At 29.0% G+C, this 20647-nt stretch overlaps 3 protein-coding genes across 4 annotated transcripts in view; 1 reads left to right on the forward strand and 2 right to left on the reverse strand.

The window, feature by feature from the left end:
• LOC122510011 overlaps positions 1-20647 on the forward strand; it is a 197330-nt gene that overhangs the window by 156998 nt on the left and 19685 nt on the right. The window lies entirely within an intron of this gene.
• LOC122510013 (enhancer of rudimentary homolog) overlaps positions 1-20647 on the reverse strand; it is an 87284-nt gene that overhangs the window by 8153 nt on the left and 58484 nt on the right. The window lies entirely within an intron of this gene.
• On the reverse strand, positions 11933-17218 carry LOC122510010. The gene is made up of 3 exons (XM_043624388.1): positions 15099-17218; positions 13815-14716; positions 11933-13737 (listed from the first exon to the last, which is right to left on the reverse strand). The coding sequence occupies exons 1-3, from the start codon at positions 17113-17115 to the stop codon at positions 12025-12027; spliced, it is 4632 nt and encodes a 1543-aa protein (XP_043480323.1). The 5' UTR covers positions 17116-17218; the 3' UTR covers positions 11933-12024.

Below are 20647 nucleotides of genomic sequence, written 5' to 3' on the forward strand. Positions count from 1 at the left end.
AAATTTAATTAAGTTATAAAATGCAAACGGTCTTTTTGCATACAGAAAAAGTCATAAAACATTTTAAAATTATTTTTTGTTTAATTGTTTTTTATTATAAACAATGACCTGTCAGCAATAAGGTTATCTTATTTTCGATGAGAAAAAGTATCGAGGGAAGTTTTGAGTTGAACAAACTTCCAGTGAGAAAGTTGTTCTATACTATTTAACGAAGTTTTTCTGAAAATTTCAAATAAATTTGTTTAAAAATAACAAAGTTATTTAATTTTTAAAAATTCCCTGCCGCGTCACGCATACGCCACAAGCGACAGCGCAATGTGGTGGCAATCTACTAGCGACAGCTATATGTTGTTAATTTATTTTAACAATTTTTTTTATGTAAAGATGGTTATTTTATCCCCTCCTAAAAATTATGTATTATTATTAATAATATAATGAATTAAATGTTTAAAATACGATTAGAAAACATTAATTTTAAAGTAATTTTAAAAATAAAAACCTTTATGTTTTTTCTAAACATTTTTACAACATTTTTAATCTTTGTCAATAATATTAACAACATTCTAATTATTAGATTAAACATGAAATAACCATGTTTACATAAAAAAAATTGTTAAAATAAATTAACAACATATAGCTGTCGCTAGTAGATTGCCACCACATTGCGCTGTCGCTTGTGGCGTATGCGTGACGCGGGAGGGACTTTTTAAAAATTAAATAACTTTGTTATTTTTAAACAAATTTATTTGCAATTTTCAGAAAAACTTTGTTGAATAATATAGAACAACTTTCTCACTGGAAGTTTGTTCAACTCAAAACTTCCCTCGATAATTTTTCTCATCGAAAATAAGATAACCTTATTGCTGACAGGTCATTGTTTATAATAATGTTTATAATAATGTACATAAAATTCCGAGCAAATTCATTAACATTTTGTATGCAAAAAGACCGTTTGCGTTTTGAAACTTAATTAAATTTCTAAACACAAATTTTTTGGTTTTTATTTTTTAATATGAGAAATATTAGCTCTACAAAAAAAATTCATTAAGGAAAAAGATGTATTTTTTTGTTATCTAAAAGATGCCGTTCTTTAAAAACCAAAATTTTGAGTTTTCATTTTTCTCACTTTTGACCTGACTGACTGGCTTCTCAGCATTTCAGCCGAGCGTAAATCGAGTTATTTGATTGACCTCCTCAATTCTTGTCAAAAATTGTATTCCTGGTATGAAAACAAATCGATTCGTGTATATAAAGTATATATTTTATCAATATTTATAAAATTAATCGATATTTTTATTTTTAACAACAACAAAAATTCTCCAAAATGCAGGGTTGTCTGTAATTCTTAAAATTATTATTGCAAAATTTTTTTTAGGTCGTGAAAAATTTCATACAATATCTTTAAGAGTGGGAAGAAGAAGCAAAGGCGAAGAATTATAAATTTTTAACAGATAGTTGTTGCTATGGATTGAAAATTTCCTTAAAGGCAACGTTGGAAATTTGTAAATTTTTAACTGAAAAATGTAATTTTTCATACTTGATGACGGGACGTCTCAATCAAGATTGTGTGGAGGTATTTTATTTAATACATTAATATGTTCCCCAAGCAGCACGTAATATTACTGTAATATTAACGAGTAATTAATATTACTCGTCCATTAGGTGGACATTTTAATATGACTGTAATATTACGTGGTATTTGGGTACTTCATAACATTCGCAAATAAATTATTCTGCAAATCAAACTACTTTTAGAGGTTTTTTGGGATGATGAGGGAATGTTGCGGAGCTAATGACCATCCGGACTCCATCCTTTTTATACAAATGTATAAACTTGTCTCTACTTACTCCCTTGTAAAACCTCCGAAAGGATGTAATGTAGAAGGCGGCGAAATTCTCGAGTCATTAATTAACTTAAAAGATATTTCAGACACAAACGTTAAACAAGAAAAGTTTGAAAAGCTTATTGATAGTCTCGTGGAAAAGGGATCACAAATATGCATTTTAAATGATACCACGAGAATTTTAAAAAATCATGACTATTCCGAAGCTTCTGATTATTCTGTCACTTACATTTCAGGATATATGATTTTCTTTTTTTTTTCTTTTAAAATCTAAAGGATTTTTAAAACATCCATCTGTGCAGTTATACAGTTTGATATCTAAGATCGAAAATTCGATCATGCAAACAGTGCATGAACAAGATGTGCATGTTAATAGTTTTCTTCAAATTGCACACAATTTACAGAAATAGATTCAATTAATTTGGTTGGATGTAATGAGCATGCTCACTTGTTAACTCGAAGAATTGTTATATTTTATGTTACTATGAGAATGCTATTCATTTGTAAAGAGTATAACAAGAAAAACAACGAAACAAGTGAGATGACAAGAGAGAGGAGAAAATCATCCAAACTTGTTGAAAAATCAGCATCAATACCAAAAGGTAATACTGATTTTGCAAAAAAACTGTTGTGATAAGACAAACAAAGATGTAACTTTAAAAAAAAACGAATGTCTGTGGAAAATATTTGCCATCTTCCTGCTAAAAAAGTTATGTAGTAATATTTATTAAAAGTGACTAAAAAAATTATTTTATATATATATATATATATATATATATATATATATATATATATATATATGTGACGCGACACGAGACAAGGGACCTATCGCCGCAAAGGAGAATTTTACAGGGAGAGCGTTTAAAGCGACGCCATGCGCAGAAAACCCGTGTATTTACGCTTACATGCTTAACTTTCGGGCTTTATATTATTAACACTATTTAAGTTTTTCAACTTTTGATTTTTTCACGTGAAAGAGCAAAGAATAATCTGTCGAATAGCACCATAATCTCAAAATCGATTTTTTTAACGATAGGTCCCTTTTCTCGTGTCGCGTCACATATATATAAATGTAAATTTACATTACAGCGGGTTTCCAAAGATTTTTGTCAAGCGTTAAAAAATGTGATTTTAATTTTAAGAGTTACATAACATATGTTATTTTAATGTTAACAATTATAAAGTTTTATTTCCTGCATAAAAATTACAAAATATGTGCTTTTACTTTCAAAAATTAAGAAAATTTCTGTTTATGTATGGCACTGTTAAATGACTAACGAATATAAAATAGGTATTTTTATATTTATGAGTTTTATTACATACCCACCATACTGTTTACATTATGACATGACTTTAACAAAGTTATTTAAAAAAATACAATTTTTCAAAGTAAAAATTTATTTAATTTTTTAATATAGGAGACAATGCTCTAGTACCATTTTTCTCAAGTGAGGCGCTGTTGTTCCATCTGGTGTACAGATCGAGATCTCTGACCCCCCAAATAGGTACCACTTTGTACCTATGCGTGAGGTCTCCTTATTCTATTTCGTGGATGTAATCATATCAACGGCTGTATTAGTAGGTTAACCTCAAAACTGTCATAATAGAAGCTTTGTCACGAACGCATTGGACGTACTGAGCCAGTAAAATGCCGGAGTTCCTAATAGTACAAGTTACACGGAAGATTAATACTGTCAAACAGTATTATATTAGTAGTGAATCGGACGTTAACTTCGCTGTTTACGAAAATTTCTGCCTGGGAATCTTGTTTCTATCCCAGGCTATCCCTTTTTTATTCCCCTCAATCTATTTCTATCTTCCCTTTTTATTCAATCTCTTTTAATAACCCTTACTTTATCGCCTTTTATCCTCTTACTATTCACTTCTTTCCCTTTCTATCCCTATTTAAATCTCAGTCCATACTTGTCTCCTTTTATTCCTTCGGTTCTATCAAAGTCTATCTCTTTTCTATTAAATTAAAAAAAATTCGATTTTTTCTTTATTTCTTAATCTTTTTCAATAACCTTCATTATATCCCATTGAATCCTTTTTCAATCCCCAAAGATAACTTTTTATACTCTTTTCAATGTCACTTCATACTTATCCAGTTTTATTCTCCCTGCAGGAGGTCAAGGGATAGGAATCCTATCTCCTTGAATATTTGTTTATCTCTGAGATGGAAAGAGATAAAGTTTATCTCTCTTAATCTATCCCCATTTTTATTAATACTATCGCTTTCTATCTTCTCTTCTTCTCAATCTTTTTCAATAACATTTTCCTTATCTTCTTCAATTCTTTTCCTATCAACTTTCTTCCCTTTCTGTCGCTGCTTTAATCTATTTAATCTTTAAACTTTAATTAAATAAAAAACTTTAATCCAAGAACACACTGATCCCTGCTTATGACCTTCCTTTATCCCAGGCTTTTCCTTTTTTAATCCTTTCAATCTCTTTTTATTTCATACTTTTTCTCAATCTCTTCTAATAACCCTTATTTCATCCTTCTACCATTTACTTCATTCTCTTTCTTTCCTCATTTGAATCTTATTAGTATTTACTTTTTTTCTTATCTTTATAAATCACATTTATTTTATACCGTTCTATCCTTTTCATCCTTGTACTTTTCTCTTCTTATCTACATTTTAATCTTAGTACACACTCATCACAATTTACACCTTGAGTTTAATCTTAGTCTATCACCTCTCGATTCGATTCAATCTCTTTCCATCATCTACTTTTGCTCAATCTCTTTTAATAACCTTTACTTTATCTCTATTAAATCTTTTACTATTCACTTTCTTTTCTTTTTATCCTAACTTTATTCTAATGACATACTTTTTTCTTTTTATCCCCTCAATTCTATATCAGTCTACACTGAGAAAAATAGAGTTTGAAAAACTGGGAGTCAATATTGAAAAAACTGGACTCAGTCCAGTAAAAGTAGGTGCATTAATTCATTTCCATCAAGCATCTTAGGATGTTGCGTATAGTGGATAGAGGGTCTTAGTTCCAAATGTCACTGTAAAGAGCATTGAAACACAGGGGAAGATTATAAGGCGCGCTGCAGTGTGCATAGTAGAGAAACTGGACTCAGTCCCCTACTTCGAAGTTTTCACAATAAGGGAACGCAGGCGCGGAACCTGTCAAAATAAATGGCCGACGCGACGCGAAACGAGTGTTTCCTTTTATTCACTTCGTCAATTTTATATAAAAAAAAAAAACAATAACCAATCATTAAAAAAAAAGAAAAATATGTTAAATGCGCTCTTTATATATTCATATTCATTAATTCACAAGTTTTATTCTTCCCACATCTTCATACTTACAATTAACAACTAACTGCATCGGAAAATCTTACAATCATACGGGATTGAACACCTACCTAACCATACAACTAAATATACGCATAATTATAAATCGCACGCTTTTACATTAAGCCTCTCGGCTACGCAATCGATGGGGGAAATTTCCTATTTAAGAAACATCCCTTACCAATGAAATAAATTAGATGATGCGTGGATTTTACTTTGTAATTAATGTAAGTATGGATGTCAACAATACTCATAATATTGAATTAATAATATTGTCAACTAGTTTAAATTTGATACGCGGTTATTAGAATTTAATAATAAATAAATAAAAAACATTAATTTTTTCCTAACCTTTTTCAAGTTTGACACTCCTCATGGTAAATTTGATTATTATTTTTTTCCGTGTACAAAATAGTACATTGACGTTGAATGAAATGTATAATTAATTATTCTCACAGCAATATTTAATAATTTAATGAACTTAACTGCACTGCATAATAGTTGAGAGTAGTAATAGTAAGTGAAACGGTAAGATAAGTGAACGACCATTAGTGTGAGAGAGAGAGAATAACTTGTGGTTTTCGAGTAGGTATCTACTTTATGTGCACGGCATTCATTTTTCGAAAGAACTGGACTGAGTACTATTTGTTCAATATTCGCTTCTATTATTGACTTGTGTTTTGTACACTGCTGCGTTCTTTTAACAATTACATGAGAAAGCAATTTCTCATTCCAATTTTTTATACTCTTATTCCCTCTTAGACTATATAAACAATCTTGTTTAAGCTGATGAATGGGATAACTTGTGTTGAGTCCCAAACTGTTCATCTATGAAACTTTTAATACTATAGTGTGTACCTGTCACATATTATTCTATAAAGGAGTACTACACTGACTGCATAAATCATTTTTCCATTTTTCTCCGTGTATTTCTTTCCAATTCGATTGAAAAAGCCTTTTCTTCTTTTATCTCAATAATTTTGTTATTCTAATCCCAATTACATATCAGTACATACAATACTTATCACTTTTATGCCTTTAACTCAATTGCAATTGGTTGCAATAGACTGCAGTCCATTTCCTTCCTATACATTGAATTAGCTATGTGACGATTTCATGATAAATAAAGAGAAATTAAAACTTTAAAAAGGAGATCAACTGAGATATAAAGAGTGATAGAGTAAGAGATAAAAAGAGATCAATACAGTCTCAAAATTTAAAAGGTAGTTCAAGAAAAATATCTTCCAAGCTAGCGTGGCTGAGTGAAATGTGTATTCGACTTGCGTCCCTAAGGTTCAGGGTTCGAGCCCTCCTGCGTGCGAGATTTTTCAAATTTGGTTTTAAGTGTTATGTGTACAATGTTGGTTAATAATGTGAAATGAAATATAGATTTAAACAATAAATAATAATTTCATAACAAATAAATAAATAACTTGAATAGTTAAGAATAGGTTATAGATAGAAGTACGAAAACTCTAAAAATATTCTTTTTAAATAATGAATGAATTCAATTGAAATGGGGATCATTATATGTAAAGCTAATCTCAGATGGCAGCACCATAGCAAGATTTGTCTAGCGCTTAATTTTTGATTTCGCGAAAAGTCATATTTGTTTTACAAACAAATGGGCGAAGTAAATAAATACTTTTTTTGGAATTGTGTAAAGTTAAAAATTGAATTACTTGGGTGAGGAATTTGTGTCACAGGAAAAAAGACGGTTTTGCAAGTCACAGTATCGTAAAAGTATAGATAAAACAAATTGAGGTTATGTTGCCTGTTATTAAAAATATTGTAAACACATTTTAATTTTGAATCTCCCAACATCTTTAAATAGTTTTCTGTACTTTATTATAACCAATATTTCTGATCTAATGATTTTATTCTTCATTCACATGAACAAAAACCATTTATATTGTTTAATTAATATTATGCAACAAATTACATTTAAAATTTTGCGCCATAAAATCTTATAGTAGTGCTGCACTCTACTGGTCAAGTTTGGCTGTGAGGATCCCCATTGTAATACTTCATGAAGTCTTTAATATTGTTAATAATATTAACATAAATAGAGGAATAAAAAGAGATAAAAGTACATAGGTATAAAAAGAGATAGATAGGGGATTATCTATATTAATAAAATCAGACTTTTGTCTGTACATTGCACGAAATTAATTTTTTCTAGCATAATTTACTTATTTGAACAACGGAGAATCCAAAAATGGTAATAGAAAATTTCCTGTGTGTATGTATGTATGTATGTGTGTATGTATGTATGTATGTATGTATGTCCGCAAAATTTTGTTCGCGTATAACTTGAAAACGTTTTGACCGATTAAAGTAAAATTTGGCAATCTTTTAGGTATTGGTCTGACTTAAAATATTAGCTATATTTGATGAAAAAATATTGAGATGAACAAAAGTTATAAATTTTTCAAAAAATTAAAAAAAATTTTTTTTTTATTTTTGCAGATTGGCATAAATTTTTTAATTTATTAATAATATAAATGATTTTAAAGATATATAACAATAAATTGAATTAAAAAATAATATTAATATAAAAAAAATTATAAATTTTCCAAAAAATTCGAAATTTTTTTTTTAATTTTGCCAGATTGCTGTAAATTAATCAGTTATGACTTTTGTAAAATATATATAAACAATTAATTTACAGATTTTAAACTTATTTGTTAGAATGGGAGGTATTCAATTTTTTCAGAAAATTAAAAAAATGGAAAATTTCCAAATTTTATATTTTTTAATGTATATCTTTTAAACTTTTTGTAATTAAATATTGCATGTTATTTAGTCATATTTTAGCATAACTTTGAAAAAAAACTGTCCTATAACTATAAGATGAAAGTATGTATAAAAATGTTTTTAATCAAAAAATTGAAAAATTATAATTGAGAGTAATTGTACTATCAAGATTAATTCAGTAGTATTTTTGGGGTCTCTGATAAACTTTTGACGTCAAAATAATGGAATTTAGATTTATTTGTTTATTTAATTAATAAAAAATTTTCAATTGCAAAAACTTCGAAAATATTAAAAATGGAGATTTTTTATGATAAAATTGATACTGCAGGAATTCAAGAATACCTGTGATACGATACTTGCATTATGATACTGGGAAAAAACTTAGATAGTAAAAAGTTATGTTATTTTAACTCTAGATTTAACTTTTAGGGATGTTTTGAGCATTGTAAAGGCAAAAGTTAAACAGGGTGTCTATTATTACTTTTGTTTAACAAACTATCCGGTTTTCCCAGCTTTGTCCAAATTTTTACAGGTGTATCTTTTCTCATCAAATATAAATCTTGATAAGTATTAACAATAAATAAAACTACAAATGGCTACAAAAATTCACTTATTTTATGAAAATACTCTTCGACGGGTTTTTGTTTTTACTAACACTTTTAACAGGGGTTCTACCAACTGGAAAAACGGAAAATATGCAGGAATTTAATTTAATTGGGAAAAACTGTGAATTCAGCCTGCAATATAGGTCTTATTTTAGATTTTAGCAAAAACTGGTGAAAATTTTCGATTAACTTATAATACAATAATTAAATTTCTACAAATAATTGACAAACATTGTTCTCTGCATTTTAATTAATTAAAAACAAATTATTTGATGATAAAAAGTCAATCACTGATTTAAAATATGTAGTTATATTTTTCTAATGAAATAGTTAATGGTAGCTAATTATTATTTTTTCCTGTCAAATTAAATTCCCCTCTATTTTCCATTTTTCGAGACTGGTAGACACACTATTGAATGTATTTGTAGAAACTAAAACCTGTCGAAGACGGGTATGACAGCTAGTAGGGAATAAAAAGAGATAGAAATTTGGAGATAAAAAGGTATAATATTTCGGGTATGCAAAGTGGCTATTTCAAAGGGATAGAAAAAACTTTATCTCTTTCTATCCCCAAAATTCTATCTCTTTCTATCTTTTTACTTCCAGTAGGGAATTAATACTTTTTTTCATCGATTTAAAAATAGTGTTCAAAATTGCAGGTTGACTCACTTTACGGTTTGCAGGTCCAAAATGCGAATCCGCAATGATAATTTAGAGTAAATTTACACGATTTCCGAAATTTAATTTTTTTCACATATTTTGCTTTTCATTCGATTTTCAAATGAAAAAAAAAATTTATTTTTCAAAAATATTTTTTGTTTAAAAAAAATTTTATTTATTAATAAATTATTTAAAAAAATTTTATTTAAATTATTATGTTCAGAAACATTAAATGTAAGTGAAATTTAATAAATTTATTGGAGTTGTTACATATTATCAATTTTTCAAGGTGGGTCAACCTGCAAGCCTAATAAATTTCGGAACGTTAATTTTACATCATTTTTAAAAATTGATGTAAAAATTTTATTGTTTGCCAATTTAAATTATCTATGGGTAAAATTTGTAGCTTCTTAGGTCCTCTTTCCGATGGTATGTTCATATAAATTATTATTATTTTTTAATGAGTTATGAGCAAAAAAGCTTATAGGTATGGCAACCTGCAAGCCTTTCCCCTACTGAAAATACTAAATTTAAAAAAATTAAAAGCTAATATTAACTAATTCTTCATGCCAAGAATAAGATTTTACTCTGTAGTTGAGCAATTCCATGGTAATGCTCGTTTGTTTAATGTATTAGCTTGAAATGTGACCCACAGCATTGAAAAATTTTATTTATTTCTCGGAAAGTTATGCAGATCCCATTTTGAAACTCACAGAGCACTTAGAGGTAAGGGATCGTCCATATATTACGTTACACATTTTGGGGGGAGGGGGGGGTCAAGCTATTTGTTACGATAAGCAAAAAAAAATGGCGCTCATAGGTATGTTTTCGTTGCCTGCACTAAGTGTAAATTTTACACCACCTCAAGAGTAGGTGCAGAAAGTGTAGCGAAATGTATGGAAAAATTATGTCACATCCGGCAAAGAGAACAGCATAGTGGAGGTTAGGTGTTAAAGTGTAAGAAGTGCAGGCAACGAGAACATACCTACTTAATGTATGTTACAGTGTGTTACATGGGGGGAGGGGGGGTCAAAATTTTCGGGCAGTGTCCGAGATAGTCCCGTGAGAGGAAGCAGCTTATCCCCACCATGCGGCACACCAAGTCGAAACTGAGTCCCGAGCAACCCTCACAGCGGGGGTATATGACTTTTTCTATAAAAATATAAATTTGTTAAATAGTAACAGTTTTAATTTTTCATTGACATATTTAAATTCCTTACTTTCTCACGATTTCATACATATGTTGTTTACCAAAAAAAGTTAAAATTAAAAAATTAAGTTAAATGGTATATGCTTCAAATAATGCAATTATTGGGTCAAATAGCATTAAATTGATTTAGATAAAACCTAAGTGATACAGTAAATATTTATTTGATAATAGGTAAGGTTTTTGGTAGAGTTAACTTCATTCTATGTATCTGAAAAAAATGACAAATTTTTTTAATTTTAACTTTTTTTTGATAAACAACATATGTATGAAATCGTGAGAAAGTAAGGAATTTAAATATGTCAATGAAAAATTAAAAATGTTACTATTTAACAAATTTATATTTCTATAGAAAAGTCATTAACAGTTTTCCTTAATGAGGGTTTGAGGGTCCGAGCGCCCCCGCTGTGAGGGTTGCTCGGACGGCCCCTAAGTAAAAAAAAAAAAAAGAAAAAAAATTAACCAAAATAAAAGTGGAGTTTTTTCGAAATTTTGGATTTGTAACTGTATAGTGCAGGCGCTGGGGGAAGTTGAGTATGCAAAACCCGAGGACCAAGATTTTTTGATTGATTCATACAGATGAAGTCCTACCATATATGAAAACCCATGTTGCCGGAAAAAATTGTGGTAACTTTGGCCGCCATATTGATTTTAAGGGTGAAATTTGTTTTTCAATATATTGCAGTAAATAACAATTGGACAAAATTTTTGTAGAAACATTTTTTGTAGATATTAATAATATCTATAACTTTCATTAAAAACTTTTTTTCCTATTTGTAACAATACAAAAGTTATAAACAAAAGAATTATTAAAATTAAGGGATGCAAATTTTGAAAATTAATTTACTTTTAATTTTACATTTTACAAAAAAAACTCATCAGAGACAATTTAAAGGAAATTTTCTAACGAATAATTTGAGTGGTCACAATAAAAGATTGCGTTAAATTTATTGACCTTGGATGACGGCAAAGACGGCGGAGTATGGCCAATCCTGGCTTTCAAGATCCACGCGTAAGACGAAATTGTCGCTGTAATGAAATGGAAAACCCGAGGACCAAGATTTTTTGATTGATTTATGTAGATGAAGTCCTACCATATATGAAAACCCATGTTACCGGAAAAAATTGTAGTAACTTTGGCCGCCATATTGATTTTAAGGGTGAAATTTGTTTTTCAATATATTGCAGTAAATAACAATTGGACAACATTTTTGTAGAAACATTTTTTGTAGATATTAATAATATCTATAACTTTCATTAAAAACTTTTTTTCCTATTTGTAACAACACAAAAGTTATAAACAAAAGAATTATTAAAATTAAGGGATGCAAATTTTCAAGATCCACGCGTAAGGCTAAATTGTCGCTATAATGTAATGGAAAAGTGAAATGAGTGTTGAAAAGTTTAAAGTATGATAACAATTGAATAAATAATTATTGTTTAAAACAATCTTTATAAACAATTTCATAAACAAACTTTGTAATTACTATTGGAATTTTTTTTATAAATGATGTTTTATTCTGAAACATGTCAAATAGAATACAAGTAATTCAACATTTGGAAATAACAATTTTTTTAATAAACAAATGTATATTTGAAGAAATATTTAGCGTTCTGTAGAATAAGTGGAAATTGCATTATCTACATGTTATTATTTAAATTGTTACAATCACTGTTTACACATTTACATAGTGAAATACATACTAAGCCTGACTTTTTACAACTACAGGACATTGTTTTACAGTTAGAATAGCATTTACATGGTTTAATTAACAATTCCGGAAGAGACGGTTTCGTCATTTGTATCGGATATAAATTAGAATCCCGTAATTCATACCCGAATTGAAGAAAGTCAATTGGTTCAATTAGAGGTTGGAATGCATTTTTCCATAGATATGTTTGTGCGGAAGCTCTCAAACAATGTAAATATAAGGCATTAGATGTGCATATTATTCTAGATAAATTTAAACCAAAACCAATATTTTGAGAAATTAGTTTGTGTCGAATTTCATCAGCTGTTATTTCTTTTTGTGAATATAAATAAGTGCATACTTTCTCTACGTTTGAAAATTTTTCAAAATCTAGAAATTCATCCCCAAAATTTAAAAGTCTTGCCTGAATAAAGTCTAATGTTGCAGATTTTAAGCAATTTTTCTTATTACCCAGTCGACTAGTAGTGTCACAACCAGTTAAAGAATGTAAAGCTGGTAAAATTTTGGAAACGTTATCACCAAGGGATTCGGCTGCTAAATGACATCCTAGATAACGTTTCTTTTTCTGTGATCCTTCAAACCACAGACCTTGACAACCTATTATATAAAGCTTTTGCCAAAAATAAATTCCTAAGATAAAAACATCCGTATCGGCGCTAAGAATAATGATATGAGCATTCTGAGTGTCTGCTGCATGAAATATATGAGAAAACATTCTTGAATCTGCCTCTAAGTGATTTGATTTTAATGCAAAAATTTCGGAAATAGAATTACTTTGCAACTTATAACATTTAGTCGGGTCGTCAAACCCACCGGAAATGTACAATTCACGATTTTCCTGAATTTTTACTTCCTTTAAAGCATACTTACATAGAAATTTAACTAACTGCAATTTATTTTCAGAACTTGCAAAAAAAGATTTTGTATCAACTGGAATTTTCGTAGAATTATTTAAAATAATCATTTTCTTTACATGTTGTCCCTTGCTTCGTAATTCTGATTCCAAAAATTTTATTGATAAATTATCGTACCTATCGAACACAACATCAATTCTGTTAACATCAGGTGAGTGCAATAAAAGGATTGTTGAGAAATATGCTTGAGCGAAATCACCAAATGAAATGAATTTTTTTAACTGAATTTTATGAACTAGTGACATACCATCGACTATATAGATCTTTGACGAATTTAAAGACGAAATGTTTGACAACGATTCTATTGCACAGTTATGATTGTTTTCTATCTCTAGAGCAAGTGTCGCTTTTGGAGATTTCCTATATAATCCATCTTCTGTGAACAAATACTTACAATAATCTAAAATTTCATACGACGATAGAATTTTCCTGTCAAATCCTCGCTGTGATGCTAACATAAATGATTGTTGAACGTTCGTAATGTCCTTAGAGTCAGTCAGTTTTTTATTGTCAGTAGTTGCAGCTTTTTGTTTTGAATTATAAGTGAAATTGTGGAATGGAACTCTTTTTAAAGGGTCAAACACACTTTTCGTTTTAAACTGAAATCTTTCACTCTCGAATTGCTTAATTAGGGATTCTCCATCTTCTTTCAAAGACAACAAGCATTTCGTTGATTCCTCTGCAATGGCTCCAGTGTAAATATTGTGAAGGCCGCACTCTTCAGTGGTCTGTAAATAAATGAATGAATAAATAAATAAATAAATATATTCCTATTTTGAAATATAATAAAAAGATAATATATTACCTGAAATATATTGCATTCTTTCAGGCACGTGATTAAATTTTTAATATCCATTTCATCTTTATCCATTCTTGATTGCGACCATTCACTGTGGAAATTGGAATGAATGTCACCTGCTGCATCAGATTGCATGCCAAGATATGACAATAAGGCGGAGTGAATTGAGTTTTTTACTGGATATAAAAGCAGCCATCGTTGCATTGCATCTTTGCTTTGGGTGATACCAATTAAACCCCCAGATACTGCTGATGATCGATTTTGGGTTTGTTCCAGTGCTAAGTCGCATCCTACAGCATTAAATTTTCCATCTCCTCGTTTGACGGACATCATACCTCTTTTCAATTCATATACCATTTCCGTCGGCAGTTTCATCATGTCTTGCAAATATAATGTTACTCCACGAACATAATTTGTATGGTTCATTGAAAAAAGAAACGGCAACATTTCTCTTGTACTTTGTAGATGTAAGTCAAAGTCCCCGAGTCTATCTGCAGCAATAGAATTTAAAAGAATTTCAACCATTTGACAGTAGTTGTTTAAATAGCAGAATGTTTCATTTTCGATGCTCTTTCTGTTCAAAAAATCCAAAAACTTTAAGAAGAAATTCTCTATTGTCCTTTCAAATTTGGTATATTTATCAATTACACTTGAGTGGTCTTTATCAACAGTGCGTTCCCTTATTTCCTGAAGACACATATTTAAATATTTTAACTCATCTTCTGAAAAGCCTGATTTATCAATAAATTCAAAAAATTGAAAACTTCTTAGAGATTCATAAATGAGCTTGTGAGCTCTGATCCCCCTATTGTATTGGGTACCACTTAAAATTGTTGATAAGGTATTGGTACCATAGATATTTGCTTCGATAAGAATATTATCAAGACCACTTCCTTCGATAAATTGGCCTGAAAAATTAAAATAACTGTTAAAGTATTGGTACTATATATGATTATTTCATTTAAAAAAAATTTAGTCGATTTAATTAATCTGTTAGGTATTTACATATTAGACAATTAAATTTTTAATTGAACCAAAAAAATTTTATTTGCATCAATTAATTTATTTAATCAAAATTTATTCAATCAAATAAAATTTTGTTTTCATTGTTCAATAAGAATACAGTAAAACCTTGTTAACACGAAATTCTCTATACCACGAACCAAAAATTTTCCACGGCATAATTACATTGGCTAGTATAGTATAGTTCCCTCATTAACTCCCCGTACCGATTCGTGTTAACGAGGTTTTACTGTATTATTAAACATATAGTTTCTACGATATACTAACCTAGACATCGTAAGAAATTTTTCTGCAAATGAAAAGTTCCAATCCTTAATGTGAGACCTTGAAATTCATTACTTCTTAATTGTATATCTTTAGCAATAAGATATATAGCCATATCGCACGATAGAACAGCTGCGGATTTTTCCAAAGAAAGATACATCTTGACAAAGTTTGTCATGGCGGTGTACACAACATCTTTGGAAGTAGGAGGATGCGGAATCACAGGACAAAATCCAACAGTAGATATAGGTAAATATTGAGTTGTTAAAAGTTGTTGAAAAGAAGTCCATCCTGGTATTGCATTGACTGATGGCCTGAAAAAGTCGTTTTCCAATGCATAGTACTGCAATCTGCATAAAATCCATAAGAAATTGATTTTTTGAATATTGTTCTGGCTGCAAGGTAATAGACAACTGCTTTCTACATAATTTAACACTGATAGATTTTCAATTGGTTTGTAATAAAGAACGTCTTGACAATTCAAACTTTTAAAATTCAGATTGACCTGTTTATCTGTAGGCTTTGTTGTTACCAAAGGGATGTTATTTTCTTCAAAACTTTCTTCTTGGTATATGACCATGGCAGTCACATGTGTAGAACCTTGTCCACTCAATGTTTCTTCATTAAAGTCATTATTGTCTATTGCCCCATGAAGAAACAACGATGGATCTTTTAGTATGTTTTTGGGTATTAGAATTTGTTGCTTATTATCTTCGCTCAAAATTGAACTAGTTAATTCAAAATCAATATTTTTTAATGATTTGTAACTAATACAATGGCCTAACTTGTTTAGCACAGTTATTAAATGTTTTGACCTACTGAGATGGTGGATAGATTGAGCAACAGCTATGTGTTTGGGTGTCTGCTTATCAGTTACAGTAAAAAAAATATCTGAAAATACTGAATAGGCTCTTCGATAAGTGCTCTCTCCTAATGTCTGGTTTTTTGAACTGAACAATGCTTGTAAAAATATTTTCCAAATCGATGGTAATTTTTCTTCCGCAAACAACTTTTCAAGCAAAACTTCATCACATAAATAATCATCTGGAATAAGCGTAGTTTTCAACAATTCTTTCCTAAGTTCTTTTGCACATGTAACAATATGATTTTCTGAATTAAGTTCACGAACACGTTCAACCACTTCTACTAATGGGACATTAGACATAAACAAAGTAGAAGATTTTGATTTATCAGACGGATATGAGAACAAAACTTTGTCTCCATATTTATTAATGAAAAGTGATTTAACGTCTCGATTTTCAATTGTCGCATTTTCAATTTCAGTGAGTTCAGATAGCCGTATAGCCAAATAAGATAATTCAAATGAAGTTGTTGAAAACTGGTCTTTCATTTCATCGATTAGCTTGTCAAAAGCACAATTTAAAATATCTTCAGGTACTTTCGTTGACGGTCGACCTTCCTTGTTGCTTGAAGATTTTGGTATTCTGATATATTCTTTATAACAATTTTTGTGGTACTTAACTTTTCTAGCAAATAAGTCCTCAGGTGTCGAACAAGAGCTGATTTCCAAAAAAATGTGATCCTTCTTTTTGAGTGCAATGTCAAATATCTTCTTTGCCGAAGCAATTTCCGAGCATAAAATAAGTCTCTTATCTTTATTTTTTGTAACACAATTACATATAAAACAATTCACTTTTTCTTCATTTTCACCAGAAACTATAAAAGGTTCATTATTGTTAATCACCACATTTAAGTCAACATGAGAAGTACTGTCAGATTGTTCGTTGTACAAAAATATTTCGCGACGTCGTATTTTCTCTTCACTAACATACGTAGCCATGCAATTTCTGTGCCACGAAAAACACTGTGTTGTAGAATATGGATTGTAAAATTTAAGAAATTTCTCGTTGATCTCATCTTTTCGTCTATTTCCTGCATTTTTTATGGTAGTAAAAGACTCTTTTCTTGGTTCCTTCACTAAGTTAACTGTTGAATCGCAAAACAAACACACAATTTCACTAGGCTTTTTTCTTTTTAAAGTAGTAATTTGTAACGACATATTTCACACTAAAATTTAATATCGAAAAAAAACATATTACCACGGGAAACAGTTTTTCTATAAATGAAAATAATCACGCAGCAAGGAAAAACTCCAAACGAACGTTCCGATGCAGACGGTACTGCATTAGGTACTGATTCTGATAAATGTGCAATTGTGCATAGATACTTCAGTTAAAAGTTTTGTAATTAGAAAATCATTAAGAAAATTTAATGACTGGCGCCAGAGAATCATTAGTTGTCGCAAAAGATAAAATTTTCGTTTTCAGAGAATCACATGAATGAAAACAATTTATTTATGAAATATAATTAGAAAGATTTTAATTATATATTTCTGTAAAACAATGTCCTGTAGTTGTAAAAAGTCAGGCTTAGTATGTAGCACTATGTAAATGTGTAAACAGTGATTGTAACAATTTAAATAATAACATGTAAATAATGCAATTTCCACTTATTCTACAGAACGCTAAATATTTCTTCAAATATACATTTGTTTATTAAAAAAATTGTTATTTCCAAATGTTGAATTACTTGTATTCTATTTGACATGTTTCAGAATAAAATATCATTTATAAAAAAAATTCCAATAGTAATTACAAAGTTTGTTTATGAAATTGTTTATAAAGATTGTTTTAAACAATAATTATTTATTCAATTGTTATCATACTTTAAACTTTTCAACACTCATTTCACTTTTCCATTACATTATAGCGACAATTTAGCCTTACGCGTGGATCTTGAAAATTTGCATCCCTTAATTTTAATAATTCTTTTGTTTATAACTTTTGTGTTGTTACAAATAGGAAAAAAAGTTTTTAATGAAAGTTATAGATATTATTAATATCTACAAAAAATGTTTCTACAAAAATTTTGTCCAATTGTTATTTACTGCAATATATTGAAAAACAAATTTCACCCTTAAAATCAATATGGCGGCCAAAGTTACTACAATTTTTTCCGGTAACATGGGTTTTCATATATGGTAGGACTTCATCTACATAAATCAATCAAAAAATCTTGGTCCTCGGGTTTTCTATTTCATTACAGCGACAATTTCGTCTTACGCGTGGATCTTGAAAGCCAGGATTGGCCATACTCCGCCGTCTTTGCCGTCATCCAAGGTCAATAAAGTTAACGCAATCTTTTATTGTGACCACTCAAATTATTCGTTAGAAAATTTCCTTTAAATTGTCTCTGATGAGTTTTTTTTGTAAAATGTAAAATTAAAAGTAAATTAATTTTCAAAATTTGCATCCCTTAATTTTAATAATTCTTTTGTTTATAACTTTTGTATTGTTACAAATAGGAAAAAAAGTTTTTAATGAAAGTTATAGATATTATTAATATCTACAAAAAATGTTTCTACAAAAATTTTGTCCAATTGTTATTTACTGCAATATATTGAAAAACAAATTTCACCCTTAAAATCAATATGGCGGCCAAAGTTACCACAATTTTTTCCGGCAACATGGGTTTTCATATATGGTAGGACTTCATCTATATGAATCAATCAAAAAATCTTGGTCCTCGGGTTTTGCATACTCAACTTCCCCCAGCGCCTGCACTAGTAGACATATTTTCAGTAGCTTATGAGTCTGAAAATATTGAGTTTACAAAAAACTTGTCAAAGAATGAAAGTTTTAGTTTTCTTTCGACTTTTAAGAAATGTAGGGGAGAGTCTCCAGTTGTGAGACGGGTTTTATTTTTGACCCGTAAATTGTAAACGGGTAAACGAAATTGTAAATAAAATACACCGTTCGAAAGGTAACAGAAATACGCAACTTTTATTAAAAGAAAGTGTAGTGTTTCGATAAACTCAAAAAATGTTACGATACATTTTCCGAGCACATCGCTTTTTTCAAAAAAAAAAAATGTCTCCAGTTGTGAGACACTCATTAAAAATTGCTAAAATTTAATAAGTTTGACATAAAACGTTATGTTTAGTAGAAATAATTAAATATATTAATAATATATATTATTATACACTAAATAATAATATTTATTCGCCAAAATACGACTATCAAAAAAATACAATTTAATAGCTTCAACAAGAGCATTAAAATTGATTTCTTCTGAATCAATTGACTTTTTTCCACTTGACATGCCCAAAAATACTAGAAAAAAAATCAAAACAACATTTAAATAGTATGCCTGCAAAGTCGTATTTTTTATGCTGCCCAGATGGGTGTTGACACCGTCTCACAACTGGTGATATGCTGTGTCTCACACCCAGAAATTGGCGCTATTTTGAAAAAGGAAAATTAAATTATTCTCAACCGTAGATTGGAACAATGCAATATTGCATCACAAAATATAAGGAAAACACTAAAAGAAAATGCATTACATTTACCTTTTCCAATTAATTAACTTGGAAAAAAAGTACTTTGCATTTATTGAAAAAACGCTTTTTAGTCGATTATCACACACAGTGTTGGTATTTAACAAAAACAGTTTATATATCCGCTTCGGCGTACACGAAATAGTTGGCTCATATAAAAAGAAATGTTTTTATATAAACCAATCGGCTTTTTAATATTGCATGTTAAAAAAAATTGACTGTCTCACAACTGGAGGTGTCTCACAACTGGAGACTCTCCCCTAAAAAAAAAATTTTTATAAACAATAAATTAATTTTTTTTGGAGTGGGCCGACGCGTTTAATGAGTTTTACAAAATTTTCAAACGCCGCACAATGGGATTTTTTTACAATTTACTTCTCAAAAATGTCTACAGACTACAATTTTTAATCGATTTGAGTGTTTTTTGTTTTAAATAAAAGGAGAATAATTTCTCAAGATATCCCTCCATGCAAACCTAAGAATATTCAATTGTTCATCATTTTTTTTACAAACAAAAAGTTAACAAATTAATTGTGTACTTTCCTTTAAAAATGAAAGATTATTTTCTTATTTCGTTACTACACATGTCCTAAATCAGTTTCAATTAATATAATATATGACCTCCTGATAAATAGTAAATCATAAAATAATTTATCTAAACTGTTATAAACAATATTACATGTCCTAAATCAGTTTCAATTAATATAATATATGACCTCCAGATACATAGTGAATCATAAAATAATTTATCTAAACTGTTATAAACAATATTAGTTAACAAATAGTTAACTTTGGTTCTTCTCCATCAAAAAACTTTGTTTTTTCATATTTATATTGTACTTTAGGTTCATTTGATGAATTTATCTCCCTTTTGTTAAAATAATTTTTAATAGTTATAAACAATAATAGTTAACAAATAATGAACTTTGTTTCCTCTGCACCAAAAAGAATTTTTTTGTAGTTTTCATTGAAGTTTATTGGAAAGAATATATGTTAAAATAAAACAATAAACATTTTAATATAAATATATATTAATTGTATTTATTTTATTTTAATTAATTTTTTTATTTTAATTTTCAAAACCACAAGGAAAGAAAATACTCGAGAAAATAAAAAAAAACATTTATATAAATATATATTAAATTGTTTGTAATTATTAAACAAATTATTTCATATATTCACTATTTTTTTAACC

The sequence above is a fragment of the Leptopilina heterotoma genome, unplaced genomic scaffold (assembly GCF_015476425.1).
Source record: "Leptopilina heterotoma isolate Lh14 unplaced genomic scaffold, ASM1547642v1 Lhet_65, whole genome shotgun sequence".
Classification (NCBI taxonomy): Eukaryota; Metazoa; Arthropoda; class Insecta; order Hymenoptera; family Figitidae; genus Leptopilina; species Leptopilina heterotoma.